The sequence below is a fragment of the Lissotriton vulgaris genome, chromosome 6 (genome assembly GCF_964263255.1).
Source record: "Lissotriton vulgaris chromosome 6, aLisVul1.2, whole genome shotgun sequence".
In the NCBI taxonomy this organism is placed as follows: Eukaryota; Metazoa; Chordata; class Amphibia; order Caudata; family Salamandridae; genus Lissotriton; species Lissotriton vulgaris.
The window spans coordinates 1,253,987,720-1,254,006,796 of record NC_141694.1 but is presented as its reverse complement, the minus strand read 5'-3'; the positions used below and the strand labels follow the sequence as shown (position 1 = coordinate 1,254,006,796).

Below are 19,077 nucleotides of genomic sequence, written 5' to 3'. Positions count from 1 at the left end.
GCCCCCGGTGCCAGGAGAGGGCCGCCGAAGTGGAGTGAGGGCCGCGCTGTGCCCTGAAGCCGCCGTCTACCTCGTCACGTGACGGGGGCCTGACCGCGTCATCGGCCCGCCCCCGCCACGCACTGATTGGCCTGCGCGGCCGTGACCCCTGAAGGCCGCGCAGGGATTGGTTATCGGCCGAGAAGGCCGGGAGAAGGGAAATCGAAGCCCCGGGTCCCCGTGAGGTAGGAGGGGGACCCGGGTGAAGCTCCGTTGCGGGGCCCCCGTGACGAGGAGGGAACCCCGAGTGAAGCGACCGTTGCGGGAGGCTACCCCGCTGGTCTGTGCCCCACGCGAGGGGCCGGTGGGGAAGGCGGGGCCGGGGCACGCTGTCGGTGCCGGCCCGCCAGAGCGAGGAGAGCGTCGCCAAGCCCTAGGTCCCCGTGAGGCAAGGGGACCCAGGTGAAGTGTTGGTGCGGGGCCCCCGTGCCGAGGAGGGAGCCCCGAATTGGAACGACCGAAGCGGGAGGCCACCCCGCCGGTCTGTGGTCCTCAGTGAGGGGCCGGGGCACATTGTCGGTGCCAGCCCCGCCCCCTCCAACGAAGCCGTCTGCAGGAGCCTTGAAACGTGGGAGGAAAGCCAGGCAGGCTTCCCCCACGGGTGCCCAGACACCGTGTTGAAGCCCCAGGCCCCTCTGAGAGAAGGAGGCCCGGGTGAGGAGAGAGTGGCCGTCCAGAGGCCGTTTTGGAACCCCTGGGCCTCGAGGCATATTGTCGGTGCCTGGTCCCCCCCTGCAGAGGAGACCCCAAAGGACGCCCCGCAGAACCTATTGAGCCTGGTGAGTGGGGTTTGGATTAAACTGTGTGGAGGTCGGGGCACAGGGTCGGTGCTCGCCCCAGGACTTGTGCTAGCCCCTGGAAACTGTACTGATCTTCATTGGCCCTATTGATCTCCTTTTTAAGCCTCTAGGCTGGGCTGGGACATTACTGAAACCTCCCCGGGATTGGTAGAGGGACAAGTTAACCCCTAGCTAGGTGTCAGGCCCTGCAGAGTGAAGGGCTGGGTAACTCAGCCTGGTTGTTAATGGCTTGTTGACCCCTGTGCCCTGCAATGGTTATTTGCCATGTTCATTTCTGATCAGGATGCTGGTTGCCTAGGGTAACGCAGCGTTTCATGTTACCTGTCCAGGTGTGATGCGCCACTGCGCCTAGTGTTATGGACTGCTGATTACCCTGCTAAGGTGGTTATGCAAATGTTATGCCTACACTAAGGTTATTGAGGCCTAGGTACACTGTGGTTTTACACCTGATGGGTGATCGTATGCTTTTGCGCCCTGTTAGTGCCGTGGTGCCCCTATGCTGGCCTGAAGAGTTATTCCAGGCCCCTGTTATGCCCCTGGTTAATGAGCCTGCCGTACTGATTTCTTACAGGTGCTCCTGACTAGTATGTGCTGTAATGCTTTGTTGTTGTTTTTCCCTTACAGGGGTGGGGTTGGCGTTGTCACGCATGAGGTGTAGTTATGCTAATATGCAACTTACAATTTCAGCCAACCTCTCAAGGATGAAGGCCTGAGTTGGCCCCGCCAGATTGGCCCCAGGTCTAATGTTCATTTAACCAACCATTTTTATTACAGCATGGACTTTGGACTCAACCCTTTTTGTCCCATGTAAATAAATCCCCAGGATGTACTTGGCTCTGGCGCCAGTTGGCGCCTTGTTGTGATTACCAGTGTATTTTTCCTTTTTGCCTTGCAGGTTGGAGATACTAAACTGCTTAATTTTCCAACTCAAATTGGTGTCCTGCCTCTTTTGTAGTGTGCCTGGTGTGTTGACTGAGGGTACTGCGTGAATGCTTCACATGTCCTCGAAGTTTGGCCTGCCCGCTTGATGCCATGCTACCCCCTTTGAGACTTGGGCAACCCCCATTTCCAACAGTCTGCCATAGAAAATGGAACTAGAATGTGACTGAGAGGGATTGGCTAAACATGTTCTTTAGTATGTTCTGAAAAATGTCTATTTTATATTTGTTATGATGTCTATTATGTAGATGTTAAAGGTAGGAGTAGGACTTTCCAGGAATTGCCATGTGGTAAGAGTATCCTAGAGGGTATGGATATTACCAGGACAAACGAGGAATTCCATTTGTCCCCTTATATGTGGTGTCACTAGGGACAGGTACGTTTAAAACGGCCAACATAAAGTTCAAGGCCAAACAGAATTCTTAGAAGCTTATCGAATTTAACACAAATTTATATTGGGTGGGGCACTGCTGCAGGTGATATGAAAATATCGACTTTGTTGAAAAATTAAGCAATCAAGCCAAATGTTATGTTTCAGGTAAAAGTATTGCAAGGTAACTGAAAAAATGTTGTTTGAAAAATGTGTACCAAGATAAGTGCAAAAAGAACAATTGATGGACAGAATGCAGAACAATGTCATACATTAACCCCAGTACAGAGATCTGGGCCTGAATCCATCGTTTTTTTGCTCACCATGCCATTCCCGTTTGGACCCAGCCATATGCAAATCAGTCATGCACCTTGTGCCCAATGGGAACAGGCCAGCCCGAATTGCCAGCCCAGGTCCTCCCTGGACTGGAAACAAGCATCCTATGACCAGTTTTGGGTTTTCAGCCAGGATAGCTTGACTCCAAGGGCACAGAGAGCACGGGACTCAGGTCTGAGCATACCCGACCCGTGACAAATGCAAAAAGAACAATTGATGGACAGAATGCAGAACAATGTCATACATTCAGGCCAGTACAGACATCTGGGCCTAAATTCGTTGTTTTTTTGCTCACCATGCCATTCCAGTTTGGACCCAGCCATATGCAAATCAGTCCTGACCCTGTGCCCAATGGGAACAGTCCAGCCTGAACTGCCAGGCTTGGTTCACACTGGACTGGGAACAAGCAACCTACGACCGGTTTCGGGATTTCAGCCCTCATCACCCAGGATAGCTTGACTGCAGAGGCATGTAGAGCAAGGGCCTCACGTCTGAGCATACCTGTCCCTCTCGGGGGGACAAATGCAAAAAGAACAATTGATGGACAGAACACAGAACAATGTCATACATTCACCCAAGTACAGAGATCTGGACCTAAATCCATAGTTTTTGTACTCACCATGCCAATTCAGGCACAGGGTCAAGACTAATTTGCAAATGGCCAGGTCTAAACTGGGGTGGCATAGTGAACAAAAGAATGTTGGATTTAACCCAGATCTCTTGACTGGGGGGAATGTTTTGATTTGTTCTGCATTCCATCCATCAATTGTGTGTCTTTTACTTTCTCACCCAAAGTGCTTCAGGTATGCCCGGACGTGAGTCCTGGGCTCACTGTGCCACTGGAATCAAGCTACCCTGTCTGAAGAGGGGTGAAACCCCTAAACCAGTCCTAGGATGCTTGTTTCCGGTCCAGGGAGGACCTGGCTTGGCAGTTCGGGCTGGACTGTTCCCATGAGGCACAGGGTCAAGACTGATTTGCATTTAGCCAGCTATAAACTTGGTTGGCACGGTGTGCAAAAGAATGATGGATTTAACCCAGATCTCTTGACTGGGGGTGAATGTTTTGATTTGTTCTGCATTCCGTCTATCAATTATGTGTATTTTGCTTTCTCACCCAAAGTGCGCCAGGTATGCCCAGATGTGAATCCTGGGCTCACTGTGCCACTGGAATCAAGCTACCCTGGCTGAAGAGGGGTGAAACCCCAAAACCAGTCCTAGGATGCTTGTTTCCGGTCCAGGGAGGACCTGGCTTGGCAGTTCGGGCTGGACTGTTCCCATGAGGCACAGGGTCAAGACTGATTTGCATATGGCCAGCTATAAACTGGGTTGGCATGGTGTGCAAAAGAATGATGGATTTAACCCAGATCTCTTGACTGGGGGTGAATGTTTTGATTTGTTCTGCAGTCCATCTATCAATTATGTGTCTTTTGCTTTCTCGTCCTTTTTACCCCAGGTATGCCCAGACATGTGTCCTGGGCTCACTGTGCCACTGGAATCAAGCTATCCTGGCTGAAGACGGGTGAAACCCGAAACCGGTCCTAGGATGCTTATTTCCGGGCCAGAGAGGACCTGGCTTGGCAGTTCGGGCTGGACTGTTCCAATGAGGCACAGGGTTAAGACTGATTTGCATACGGCCAGGTCTAAACTGGGATGGCATGGTGAGCAAAAGAATGATGGATTTAACCCAGTTCTCTTGACTGGGGCTGAATGTTTTGATTTGTTCTGCATTCTGTCTATCAATTGTGTGTCTTTTGCTTTCTCATCCTAAGTGCACCAGGTATGCCCAGATGTGCGTCCTGGGCTCACTGTGCCATTGGAATCAAGCTATCCTGGCTGAAGAGGGGGAAACCCCGAAACCGGTCCTAGGATGCTTGTTTCTGGTCCAGTGAGGACCTGGCTTGGCAGTTCGGGGTAGACTGTTCCCATGAGGCACATGGTCAAGACTGATTTGCATATGGCCAGGTTTAAACTGGGGTGGAATGGTGAGCAAAAGAATGATGGATTTAACCCAGATCTCTTGACTGGGGGTGAGTGTTTTGATTTGTTCTGCACTCCGTCCATCAATTGTGTGTCTTTTGCTTTCTCGCCCTAAGATAAGTGAGCATGAAGAGCAATGAGTGACTCTTGGTCAAGGCATTATTAGAAAGACAAGGAATAGGGCAATCTTTGGTGTCATGCTGAATAACTACACTAGAGACCATTTCGACATTGCTAGCATGGAAAGACAAGGGAAACATTCAATACAAGGTTCCAACTCACTTACTAGCATCCCTTATCACCTACCATTTCTCTTCCAGCATTATGATGAAGGGGCGTAACCTTTTGGGTGCTCCAATGTGCCATTACACCTGTGGTAGGCCAAATGGGTAGCTGGGAAACATATAAAAAAAAGGCATCAGGCAAAAAGACTTCAGAAGCTGACTGCACTAAACATTATTACAACCCCTCTCCTCTCAGATCAGTCTACAGACCCAACTCTCAGATAGGTGGAAAGATAATTACAGGACGTTAGAAAAACTGAATTGTTTTTACCTGTAATGTGATTTGTCTAGAAAAGGCGTTTTTTTCATTTCTTGTTGTTTGAATATGCACAAATGTCTGGAGAAAACTACAGCCTATCACTTGCTCGCTCAAGATATATCCAAATGTATCTCAAACATTTATCTCAATCTCTATCTCTCTCTCTCTCTCTCTCTCTCTCTATATATATATATATATATATATATATATATATATATATATATATATATATATATATATAAATATATGTATATATGTTCATATACACGCACACACATGTATAGCACACAATGCAGTCACAATTATGTAGTTACAAAATGGAGCAGTTTAGGCAAATGCTCCATTGAAAAATCTTTTTTAGATTCCACCAAGACCTTGGACCCTGCAACAAATTTGGCATGATAATTTCCACCATGCCAAACTGTGTACAGTTCTGTACAGGACAAAAAAAGTTAAGAGGAGAGTTGAAAAAGGTAAATATTCTAAATCCAATAAATGTCATTGCTAGCTGACCCTTTGAGAGAACAGCTTGGACAATCCCTTACTCGTATAAGAAGAATGTGTTTTCTAAAATTCCATATTCAGCATAATCAAGCATTACTTTTTATTTCACTGCAGGCAACTAAACGGTATGATCCAATATTTTACTTACTATTGCCAATACCATTTGTCTGTTTGAAATCAATCTTTTCAAGTTTATTACCCCAAAGTAAGTATGTAAAATAAGAAAATACATAAAAGGTAACCTGTAATATGGTCCACTGGCTATAGAGGAGTTCTGGTGACGTCATATACGAAGAAGGGAGGGAGGGCAAATGCTCTGCAAACACCAAACAATGAGTTTGAGTCTGAAATTGGATTGCCACTCCCCACTGGACTGGAAAATATGGTGTCCCTGTTATGTCAAAAGTGCTGTCACTATTTACAAAAAAACAAAAAGGGAATACTTTTATTTTGTAATGGATTGTGAACAGTCGATTTAGGTTTAGGGGATTTTGAAAGCGCATAGCTACCCTTGGGCATCCCAGCGCTGAGGTGCGATAGTACAGCCAGTTGTTTGCGCATGAATTTAGGGGAAAAGCCATGTTTTGAGTCTTTTTTTGAAGGACGCTTTGTTTTAAATCAGTCGGAGTTTCGGATCCATACTGTTCCACAGTTTAGGTACCAGGTGGGCGAAAGGCATTCCACCCCACCTGGCTCTCTTGAAGCTGGTGGGATTCATGAGAAAGTTAGAGCTTGACCTGAGGTGGCGAAGGGGAGAATAATGTGAGACCAACTTTTGTATCAAGGTGGGGCATCTCCCATACATGGCTCTGTGAGCCAAGCTTATGGACTTAAATTTGATCCTGGCTTGGACCGGGAGCCAATGAAGCTCCCTCAAGGAGGATCTGGCTGATTGATGTCTGGGTATATTCAACAGCAGCCATGCAGCTGCATTCTGTACGACTTGGAGTCTGTTCGTAACGTATTTAAGAGAGCCAACTGTCAGATGAGGTCTTAGGCACTTGTAAATGGTGATGTGGATATACACGGTCTGCAGATCTAGCCAATAACCTTGAAAAGTGGTTGTGATTTGAAAAATATGTTTACTCTGTGTAGGTGCAGAAAAGGGATGTGAAGGGAGTGTGGGGTAGTTTGGAGGAGTGAAAGAAAGGATGAGAGATAGACTGCTTTGCAAATTGTGCATTGTAAATATTCATATATGTAAAGAATAATTGGTGGCCTTTATTAATCCTTGCAAAAACAGAGTTAATTTGGCATTGATGATAAACTTAAAGAAACAGTCATTTCAAAACCCAGAGGCCAACATGATAAGGATGCTGTAAAGAAGAGATTAACGGTTTTGCTTTGGATGGGGGCAGAGTGCAAGGGATGAGATTGGCTTTGTAGACCATCCACCATTGCTAGAAGCCAACTAGATAAAATGTGCTGGGACAAAGACAATACTAAAAAACATGGTGCCTTTGAAATCATCTGTCACTTACCCTTTCACCAGTGTAAAGTATTAAGCTGTTGTTCAGCCTCATCATTGCTTCTGTGGTGGGCCAACGTGGCTGTTGAAGAGGTAAGAAATAGCATGAGGCAAAAAATACTCCAAAACCCACTTCCATTATCCACACAACACCATTTAAAAAACCCTCATCAAAGTGTTTAGCACCACCCACATTTAAGAAGGTGAGTTTATCTACCTGATGCAATCTCATAAATTGCATGAAAAGCATGTAAATGTAGAAATATGGATGTGGTTAAAACTAGCGAGCCAAAAAATATCCAATGTGTCTGAAGATCTATACCTGTTGAATTTAATTAAACTTTATTTTTAGGGTGTGTAGGTGAGGGAGGAAGTGCCAGAGAATGAAATGGGGAAGCTAAAAGTAGAGTGATGTCTAATCCAGACATATGGGGAACGAAGAGGAAAGGGGAAAGAATTTGCCAGAAAAGTGGCATAGTGGAATAGTGAAGTGGGCTTAATGACAGTGCAACAAGTGAAGATAGTCTAAGGTTTAGAGGTATTATTGTTTGGTGAGAATGCTAGGAACAGCTTTGTTTAGAAGAAGGTCAAGTTAGTTATGGATTGGGAGTAGGGTGTGTGAAATAACATTTATAGTGGATCCATTGTTAAAGAACATGCATGGAGGGCAAATGAAACACCCAAATACCTGGCTCCTATTCCTCCATTAAAATAATTTTTCACTTACCCATACTCTTCCAGCAATATGAAGTGGGATGCGCAGAATCAATGGAAAATTCCTCTGTCCCATGCGGTGTCTTGAAAGGCATACAGGAAGCTGTAAAGAATCCAAAAAGGACTTCAGCAAAGATTACGGCCAACTCCAGCCTCCACTAATGAGGCTCACGTTCCTTCTCAGCCTACTACTTTGTATTTGAGGATATCAAAATAATAATATTTTCCTACCATTTTATAACAGAAACATGCTTGAATATATATATAGTATGTGTATATCATCAAGTTATACACACACACACATACACACATATATATGTATATATACATTTATATATAGAAATATTTTGAAATATATGTATTTATGCCTTGGTACATGCGGATGCAGCGGCTAGCCAAATATTCACTCAGTATGGCCCTTTCTTTTGAGTTGTGTATCCTTCTGTTCAAAAGACATTTTTTGAAAACGTCCCTGGGAAATAATGAAGTCCACATAAACGTTTTTAGTTTTGCAGATTTTGATGAGTCGACATCGCGTCGGGGGAACGTCAGAGGTAGTGAGCTACAGAAGCTCACTGAATCCCATGTCAGGTGTTCTCTTGCACCTGAATGTGTATTCAGAATTTGTGAAGTTAAAACAGTTACTAAAGTCCTCTGAATATGATAATGTAAGAGTTTTCAAAAGTCCACAGACTAGATATACACTGCATGGTGTGTGCATGTGTTTTTTTTTCCCTAAGATGTCTCTAGCATTCCTCTAAGACCTTGGTAGACCAGCAACATCTTATGAAGCTTGCTGGATTCCACAAGCTCCTTGAGTGACTGGGCCTAAGTCAGCAGAGATGGAGGAGGCTTCTTATGTACCAAGGAATAGTTACTATGCATTAAAAGTTACTCTAGCAGAGTGGTTCCATTTATTATGGCAGCTTTGGGTGCTCAGCTTCAACAATGCAATCTTGATTCTCGACCTTCCTACCAATCGAGTCTGTGACACATTTCAGGTCTGTCAATACCATGTCCTGGTCTTATCATTAAGGAGTACAAAGATTAAAGTGAAGTCAGTAGATCATGGTAAGAGTGAGGAAAGAGTTTGGTGGCTCTGGCAGAGGGTATCGAATTAACTGCAGATATTTCTGAAAAAGTTGTATTCCAAATCTTGTATCATAAAAGGCATCATAATTCTCCTAGACTTCTTTTTAAAATACATGTAAAGGACACCATGCTTCTACTTGTGAATGACATTAAGATGGGTGCTACCATTAAATATGCATTTACAAAACCGGGGAAAGTCTTATTTACTTTTGCACAGTTGAAGTTTGTACAAGCCATCAGTCTGGGTCTACTTCATTAAGAGAAAGTTTGCTTTCAGGTGGTGATGAGATAAACAGTTTCAAAGGTTTGCGTGGAATTTATAATTTATCCAGAAGATCCTGGTGTCTTTTATATTTAGAGTTTGAATGGCTAGTTCAGCTGGTAATGTTGGAATCAAAAAAGAAAGAAACAGCACTGATTCACATAAAATCTTCCTCATACATTTTGGCTATGTGTATATGGTAGTATTGTATAAACTACGCTGTCTTGAGAAACATACATTGTAAACAGTCATCTATTTAAAGAATAAATGCGTAGCCTTTATTAACCTTGATGAAACAGCATTCATTTGAAGTCAACAAACCTTCGGAAACATTATTGTCAAAACTCAAAGAACATAATAATGTAATCACTGTTGGGTAAAATCCTTTGAAGGGTGAGGCAGTAAGATAAGACAATGTATGATAGAGCAGATTGTTTAGCCAGTTATAGAGAGGGACAGGTGGCAAGAAATGACTGTTTTTTTTACTACGTATTCATAGAAACCAAAAAATAAAATGTTCTGAGGCAAAGGAAATACTCAAAAACATGGTGAAGGAAATGTCTAAACACATTGTGGCCTTTGGTGCCCCGTCTTACCCTTTCGCCAGAATAAGGTAGGAGGCTTCGGCTCCCTCTAATTATTGTGTCTGCCGGGAACCACTGTGGCTGCTGTAAAGGTAAAAATTGCTTTAGGCAAAACATACTTTAAGGCCAACTTTCACTTTCCACACCAAACTCCACCTCCATGACTACAATGAAAGACTCTCATCAAACTTTTCATTGGCACCGAGGTTTAAGTAGGACCATGATCACACACAGTTTGTTGCCAGCAACCTTGTTTCTAGTAAATCATGCGAAGTAGGAGATGACAATATTATTTTGCTGTAAAGTCATATCTTTAGCCATGGTACCCTTAAGGGTTTAAAGGCTTTAAAGATATGTGTCAGAGCAGTGTATTTGGCTAGTTTGCCTATAAACATTCCATGAGTATAAATAGACTGCATGAAGCATTTTTCTGGCAGACAAATAATACACGCAAATATGTTTAAAGAGAAAACAGCAAGGATGCATGTTCACCTTGTTAGGATGTAAGGGAGTGGACAAGTTCATAGCCAATGGAAAGAGGTGAATCTTAGTAAAATATACTAATTCAAAACAACAAACGTAAACTCATAAGATTAATGAAAGTTACATAATTTTGCAGAGAAAGGTGAGGATTATCGTTACATGTGCAAGTGATGTTTTCCTAAACATCAGCCTGCCTATGCAGTCTGTGCTATTTATTGGTACTACACTGATACATCCTTATTATTTTGTGTAATTGCACTCTGATCTCACTGCCCATAGGCATGTGTTCACTAATGATGAAGAGTGTCCTGAGAGTTCTCATCTAGAGCTGATTGTAAGGTATTATCCACTATTGCCAACTGCAAAGTGTGTTATGATTAGTTAATACCATGTGCTGAGAGCATAACCCATTAATTGACTACCATGTATGTGAGTGGACATGACAAGAAGAACAGGCAATTAAGAGCTTTTACTACTGAGCATGTGGAGAATACATCTATGAACACCCCTATAGGAAGGCCAAAAAAGCCAATTGCACCTGCTGGCTTCCAGACCTTCATTGAACCTGGAACACAGGTAAATAAGAATACTTAGTGTGATCATTCTACTGCCTTGGACTAGCTGAGCCAGTTTCACGATTCCAGAGATCATTCTAATAAGTATAATAATCAAAAAATGGCCATACTTTGGAACAATATCTGAATATGAAAATCTTGAGCATTTGATACCACACATAGAAAATGTATTTTTGGTAAGTTTAATATCTATGAACTCTCTTTCACTGATTATACTAAGGAATAAAAACAACCAACATTCATACAGGGTGCACAAAAAGCTCTACTTCTATGTTCCTTTAATTAGCTAGAAATAGATTCCCTTCAAATGTGTTGCCATGAACAACAATCATTCACTCAATTCTGCCTCTCAGCATCAATCAATCAGTAGATTTGTATAGCACTTCATGTCACACGTGAAGGTTTACAGGCGATGGCAGAGTCCAGTTGATAAGCCTAACATCTAAGTCTTCCGGGACTTTCAGAACTCTGGAAGAGATGGGGGTGTACGGAGATAAAGGGGTAGCTCATTCCATGTTTTTGTTGCTAGGTAGAAGGAACGATCTCTGCATCTGCTATGTCAGATGCGGGGGTGAAGGTTAGAGACGGAAGTGGAGCAGAGATGTATGGTGGGCTGATGCAAGTGCAGTCGATGGTTAAAGTAGGAGGTCCGCAGTTATGTAGGACCTTGTATGCGTGGGCCAGGAGCTTTTCTGTACAGGGAGACACATTCATTTCCCTGAGGTAGGGGGTGATGTGAATTAGTCTAGGGAGTTCCAGGGCGAGTCTGACTGCTGTGTTCTGTATTGTCTGTAGTCGGTTCGTAGGCTTGGTCAGTGGGGGTCTGAGTTAAGAGGGCCGCCAAGATGCGTCCAAGGGAGAGCTTTTGTTTCTGAAGTGCAGTACCTCTGTCTTGTCTGGGTTAAGTTTCAGGCAGTTGTCCCTCATCCAGTTGGCAATGTCTGTAATGCAGATGATTTTCTTTGGTTCGAAGTGAGGGTAGACTGACTTTTTGCATTCTTCTGGTGAGGAGAGGCGATCCATCTGAGAGCAGCTCCTTGGATGCGTCTGTTGTGCAGCCTTGTGATGAATGTGGGGTGGCAGCCGTATCATAGGCTGCCAAGAGGTCTATGAGAATCAGAGCCACAGTCTCTCCGCAGTCGTGTAGGTCTTAGATGTCATCGGTACCTGCCATGATGACTGTCTTTGTGTTGTGGTTGCTGCGGAATCCAGATTGAGAGGAATCGAGTAGTTCTGTTCCAGTTGTAAGGAGAGTTATTGGTTGATTACTTTTTCTAATACTTTGGCAGGGAATGGGAGCAGGGAGATCGGTTGTCAGTTCTGGAATTCACTGGGATCTGCTAATGGTTTCTTTAGTAGGGGATTGACTTTTGCCTGTTTCCAGTCTTTGAGGCAGGTGGCTGTTGCTATTGAGATGTTGAACAAGGCAATGAGAAGGTGGCTGATTTTATTACAAGACCGGATGCTACCATTTACAATAACCTTTTTTGGCAGCCCCAACATTCAGCCCTTTAAAGAACAATAATACATCATAAAGCAATAGAATGTCCAGACAATATGCATGTCCAGAGTCATCATCCTCTTTTATTTGCTCCTTCATTACAGATAAGTACTCTGTGTTTTGTCCTTGGTAGGTCGCTCCCCACACTGCACAGCACTGCCTGTGTGCCCTTGCCTTAGCCCAGCTGCCGCTGTCTGGGATTCGAGGCCCTCCCTGCTCTTGCCCCTGTTTCTGGTATTTTTATTTTCATTGTAAATTGTATTATTTGTCAGCTCACTGTGTGTTTTTGCCCTTGTGCCCCCTTCCCAGCTGTGCCATTACTGTGTCCCTTTTCCTTTCGGTATCCCTGCTGTTCTGCCCCCCAGTTCCTGCCGCTGCGTCCCCTGCGCCCCCACTCCCCTGCTCTCCCATTCGCCCGCTCCCACCTCCCAGCTGCTCCTCCCTCCCACCTCTCCTTCCAAAGGCAAGCCCATCTGCACCCGTCCATGCCTGGACCGCGCTCAGCACCTGAACCCCTGGCCCCCGCGAGCCCCAACACCGATACGACGCCAACCCCATCCACGCACTCAACACCGGACAAGAACTCACATACTGCCTGGCCACCCCAAAGCGCATCCAAGGGCCCTTTTCCTGCCAGAACTGCAGCTTCACCAGCACACGACCCGCCAGCCCACCCACCAGGAAAGAACCCAACTACCTCAGATGCATTCTTCTCAACACTAGCTCCGCACGCAAACACGCCGTAGTACTCTGGGACCTTCTCTACTCAACCTCCCCAGACGTCACCTTCCTGACAGAGACCTGGCTGAACCCCTACTCTGCACCCGACATCGCTATAGCTATCCCGGACGGCTATAAAATTTCCCGCAGGGACCGCACCAACGGAGTAGGAGTAGTAATCGCCATTGTCCACAGGAACACCCTCAGAGCCTAGACCAGCACCGACGACACCCTCAACATCGCCGAACACCTACACTTCCAGATCCACACCGACCCCAACACCACCCTCAGAGGAACCCTCATCTACAGACCCCCTGGACCCCGACCACAGTTCAGCGACTCCATCTCCGACTTCATCAGCTCACACGCGCTCGCCTCCATAGACTACATCCTCCTTGAGGACCTGAACTTCTACCTCGAGAACAACGACAACAACTCCACCACCCTGATCGACAACCTAGCCAAACTCGGACTCAGACAACTCATCACTACACCCACTCACTCCGCCGGCCACACGCTTGACCCCATCTTCACCACAAGCCCCCACGTCTCCTTCAACCACACCACCGAACTCCACTGGACCGGCCATCACTGCATCCACTTAACCTTCCGGAAACCCACCATGCACCACCTCACCCAACTGATTCCTCGCCGCTGCTGGAACAAAGTCACCGAAGACCAGCTAACCACCACCCTTGCCCACAGCTTACCCACCGACCCCACCGACGCCGACATCGCCGCCCACATTCTCAGACAGTGGATCGACGACTGAGCCATCACCCTCGCCCCGGTCAAGAAATCCTCCAACAGTCACACCAGTAAGAAAGCAAGCTGGTTCACTGAAGACCTCCAGGCCTCCAAGCAAACCAGCCGAAAGCTGGAGAAGAAGTGGCTCCGTGAACGAACACCGGACAGCTACGCAGTCCACAAGAACGCCACCCGCAGACACCATCACCTCATCAGATCCGCCAAAAGGGCCTCCTTCAAAGACCACCTAGACAACAACAACAGACAACAGCAAGAGAGCCAGCTGGTTCACTGAAGACCTCCAGGCCTCCAAGCAAACCAGCCGAAAGTTGGAGAAAAAGTGGCTCCATGTATGAACACCGGACAGCTACGCAGTCCACAAGAACGCCACCCGCGGACACCATCACCTTATCAGATCCGCCAAAAGGGCCTCCTTCAAAGACCGCCTAGACAACAACGCACACAACAGCAAAGAGCTCTTCAACATCGTGAAGGAACTCTCCAACCCCAGCTCCAACACCAACACCAACGACATCCCACCTTCGCAAAACCTGTGCGACTCGCTCGCCACCTTCTTCCATCGCAAGATCGCAGACATCCACGACAGCTTCAATGCCATGACCGCCCCGACAACCACTGATACCGCCGCCCCCACGACCACAATTTGCACCAATTGCCTGCTCTCCTGGACAACATCAATGACAATGACACCATCAAGATCATGAACACTGTCCACTCCAGATCTCCGTCAGACCCATGCCCACACCACATCTTCAACAGAGCCAGCACCAACATCGCAACCCACCTCCGGAAAGCCATCAACATCTCCTTCGAGACAGCAACCATGGCCCTCATCTCCTGGACCTGTCAACCGCATTCGACACTGTCTGCCACTGCACACTACGAACATGCCTCCACGACGCCGGGATCCAAGAGAAGGCCCTGGACTGGACCACCTCCTTCCTCTCCAGTAGAACACAGAGCGCCCCCCACACCTCCCTTCGGCTCCAAAGCCTCCGAGATCATCTGTGGCGTACCCCAGGGCTCATCCCCCTTCCCTACGCTGTTCAAAATCTACATGGCACCTCTAGCCCACGTCGTCCGACTGCACGACCTCCACATCATCTCCAACGACGACGACACCCAGCTGATCCTCTCTATCACCAAGGACCCCCACACCGCCAAAACCAACCTCCACGAAGGAATGAAGGCCGTTGCCGAATAGAGAAGGAACAGCCGACTGAAACTGAACTCGGACAAGACGTAGGTCCTCATCCTCGGATCCACCTCTTCAGCCTGGAACGGCTCCTGGTGGCCAACCGCATTGGGAACAGCTCCAACACCCACCGCCGCGAACACAACACGGGGGTCATCCTCGACTCCACCCTCTCCATGACCAAGCAGATCAATGCTGTTTCTTCCTCCTGCTTCAACACCCTCTGCATGCTTCGCAAGGTCTACAAGTGAATCCCCACTGAATTGAGAAGAACGGTCACCCAGGCCCTCATCAGCAGCAGGTTGGACTACCGAAACGCCCTCTACGCAGGAGCCTCGGCCAGACTCCTGAAACGGCTCCAACGCATCCAGAAAGCCTCTGCACGCCTGGTCCTTGACATCACTCGCCACAGCCACGTCACATCCCACCTGAGAGACCTGCACTGGCTCCCTGTCAACAATAGGATAACCTTCAAGCTCCTCATCCACACACACAAGGCACTCCACAACACCAGACCAGAGTACCTCAACAGCCGACTCCGCTTCTACACCGCCAGCTCCTCTCCGCTGACCTCGCCCTCGCCACAGTCCCCCGCATCTGAAGAGCGACCTCAGGTGGCAAATCATTCACCCACCATGCCGACAAGACCTGGAACACACTACCCACTCTCCTACGGCAGACCCAAGACCTGCTAACCTTCAGAAGACTCCTCAAGATCTGGCTTTTCAAGCAGTAGCAGCATTTCCCTCCCCAGCGCCTTGAGACCCTCACAGGTAAGTAGTGCGCTTTACAAATACCATGATTGATTGATTGTTGCTATGTATTGATTGCTGTTAAAGATCATATCTAGTCTTTAGTCATAGCTTGGGACTGCCCTTCCAATTTATAGTTTAGCCTCTAAGATTTTAGGGAACTTAGTTTAACCTCTGTGTAATATTGTGTCAATAGTTGTTTGACTTGTGTCAATTCCTGCTCGAAAGATCGCTGACCATTTGGCTGAGTATATTCGTCGTGTAACACGAGGGCCCAGCATGCATTATCCGGCCTCTTGGTCCCTGATCGGCTTCTTCGCCAATGGTCAGACTGCTTCTATTTCAGTGCCGGCTTTCGAGCTGTAACACCACTTGCTCCTCAGTGCGGTTAATGGCCCACAGCAATTCACACTGTCATTTTTCCCTGCTTTGGGAGGGGGGGCGATTGCAGAAGCTTCGGGTCTGAGATCAGGTAAGTATTTGAATGTAAAAGATGACTAGAAAACCTCAATTGGAGATTTCAGGCAGGTTGCCTGGCAGTGTTGGTGGAGGACAAGTGCAACTCTTACAACCTAAGATCTAAGCTATTCTGGACTGGAAGGGTCCAACAACCTAGAACAAAGTCAAGGCATTCCTTGGCTCGACTGTGTATCATAGGAGGTTTTTGAAAGGGTATGGATTCATTTTGGCACCACTCACAGAACTCGCCTTCTAGAAAATTCCCCAGAAAGTAAACTCGACAGTTATGTCAAAACGCTTTTGACACCCTGAAAGAGGCAATGTGCTCAGCACCAATTCTCAAAGCTCCAGACTACACCAAGCAGTTCATTGTGCAGACTGATGCCTCTGAGCTAGGGATAGGAGCAGTTCTATCCCAGACCAATGATGATGGCCAAGACCAGCCTGTTGCTTTTATTAGCAGGAGGTTACTCATCAAGGAGCAGCTTTGAAGTGTCATTGAGAGGGAGGCCTATGCTCTGGTTTAGTACCTAAAGAAGTTGAGACCATACCTGTTTGGATCTCACTACACAGTTCAAACTGACCACAGACCTCTCAAATGAATAATGCAAATGAAAGATGAGAATCCCAAACTTTTGAGGTGGTCCATCTTCCTACAGGGAACAGACTTTACAGTTGAACACTGACCTGGGACTGCCCATTCCAATGCAGATGGACTTTCCAGGTTCTTCCACTTATGAAATTAAAATAAAATTTATAAAGCGACACAATTTCCTAGGGCTACCTAGGCACTAGCAGACACAGACAGGATAAAAATCTGGAAGACATCAAAATTATTTTCTAAATAGCCAAGTTTTTAGATTCTGCCTGAATGCCAGTAGATCTGTCTTAATAGTTTAGTCGGGAGTGAGTTCCACAGCCTTATTGTGCATGAGACGAATCTGCTACCATCCCAGTGGGCTTTTTTAAATCTGTGGATTACAAGGTTTCTACTGGTGGATGAGCATAGGGAGCGTGCTGGGATATAGCGTTGAAAACGCTGTATCAAATATTGAGGGCCTACACCTTGTTGTGAATTGAAGGCAATACAGAGTGTCTTAAACTCGATTGGTTTACCTATTAGGAGCCAGTCTAATTGGATCAATGCTTGAGATGTAACCGTGCTGTGGCATTCTGCAGCGTTTGTAACTTATGTAAAAATTGATTTTGAATAATAATAAAAAGCTTGTTGCAGTAGTCTACTTTGGATGAAATAAGAGTTGTAACGAACATCTTTTGAAAGCTCAATGGAATGAAAGGCAACACTTTCCTTAGAGTTTTCAAAATGAAAAAAGACAAGGAAGTAATGTGATTAATTTGTCCTTCAAAAGATAGCTAAGTTTCAATAATTACTCCAAGGTTTTTTACTTTACCACTGGGGATCCTGGGGCCATCAGGCGTTCGACGAAAAAGAGGGGTTATTACCAAACAACAGGATACCAGTCTTTGAGGAATTTAATTTTAGGCAGTTGCTGCTCATCCACTTCCTGATATGAAGCATACAGTTGTGAAACTGAACTGCTGTGGCTTCAGGATTATCAGTGACAGATACAACAATCTGTGTGTCATCTGCATGTGAAACCAGAGAGAAACCAAATGGGCTGATTGGAGTTGCAAGTGGGGTAACATAGACTTTAAATAGAGTGGGGCTCAGGGGTTAGGCCTGAGGGACCCCACAGGGCAAAGAGATGGTTGATGAGTTAAAATCACAGTGAGAGACTGTCTGGATACGGTCAGCCAGAAAAGAGGTGATGAACTTGAATGCATTGTCTTTGATCCTAATTGATTCAAGGTGATCAATTAAAATAGGGATTAACCTTATCATATGCGGCTGAAAGATCCAAGAGGAGCAGAGCCGCATTTCCTCCACTATGTATCATCTGCCTGATTTCTTCCGTGGCTGAAATCAACACCAGTTCGGTTCTATGATAACTACGAAATCCGAACTGTGTGATATCAAGACTCTTTGTTTTGTCTAAAAAGGCAGTTAATTCCTGGTTGACGATTTTTTTTTTCCAATTTGGCAGGTAAAGGTAATCGAGTAATTGGTCGATAATTGTTGGGGTCAGCAGTATCTAAGATATTTTTTTTAATAAAGGAAGAATACTATTCTTCCTTTATTAGACCCTATCTTCCAGTCTATTGGAAAATATCCTGCTTCAAAGAGGTTGTTTAACATGGCCGTGAGGTGTGAGCTATCACCCCTGGGACCAAGTGAAGTATCTTGGCCGGATATGGGTCCTGTGGTGAGCCCAATTTAATCTGCATCAGTGTCTTTTGTGTCTGATCCACCGTCAGAGACCCAAAATGGGATAGGGTACTCACAGTATGCTCGTCCTTCGCTGTTCTGTTTAAATTGACAGTTTGACTATTATCTAGAAAAGACCTATAGAGAGATTTAACTTTGTCTTGGAAGTGAAGTGCTAGTTTGTTACAGAATTGTTGATTATTATTAGGATTCTTTGGATCTGGAAGTTTTTTAACTGTTTGAGAATAAATCCTTAGAGGAGTTCACATTTCCTTCTATTTTTGCTTCAAAGAATTTCTTTTTCTCAATTAGAATAATTTTTTTGTAGATCTGTAAATTGACTTTATATCTCTCTTTATCTTCTGGTGTATACTCAAGTCTCCATTTATGTTCTGATCGCTTACTTTCCTGCTTTTTCCATCTAGTATCTCCGGTAAACCAGGGTTCAGAGGGATTAGTCTTATGGCTATGAAGGTTCTTTGCTGGAGCTAACTGAGTTAGTGATACGTCCAGCCATTGATGATAGGCTGACCAATGGAGTTTAATGAATAAGAGCTGAATTAAACTGACCAGCATCAATAGTACTCCATAGGCGTCGAGTAGAACTTCCAATTTGTGGGCATTATTTTTTTTGCCTCAGATAGGCCATTTAGCTCAAACATGCTCACCTTATGGTCAGCCCATGTCAAGGGAAGGGAAGATGTCCAGA

At 45.8% G+C, this 19,077-nt stretch overlaps 1 protein-coding gene across 1 annotated transcript in view; it reads right to left on the bottom strand.

Moving 5' to 3' along the window:
* LOC147708714 (uncharacterized) overlaps positions 1–19,077 on the bottom strand; it is a 260,037-nt gene that overhangs the window by 131,775 nt on the left and 109,185 nt on the right. The window contains exons 12-13 of the mRNA XM_086925764.1: positions 9,641–9,712; positions 7,704–7,793 (exon numbers count right to left, since the gene is read on the bottom strand). Coding sequence (XP_086781890.1) covers positions 7,704–7,793; positions 9,641–9,712 — 162 coding nt within the window. The remainder of the gene's footprint in view (positions 1–7,703; positions 7,794–9,640; positions 9,713–19,077) is intronic.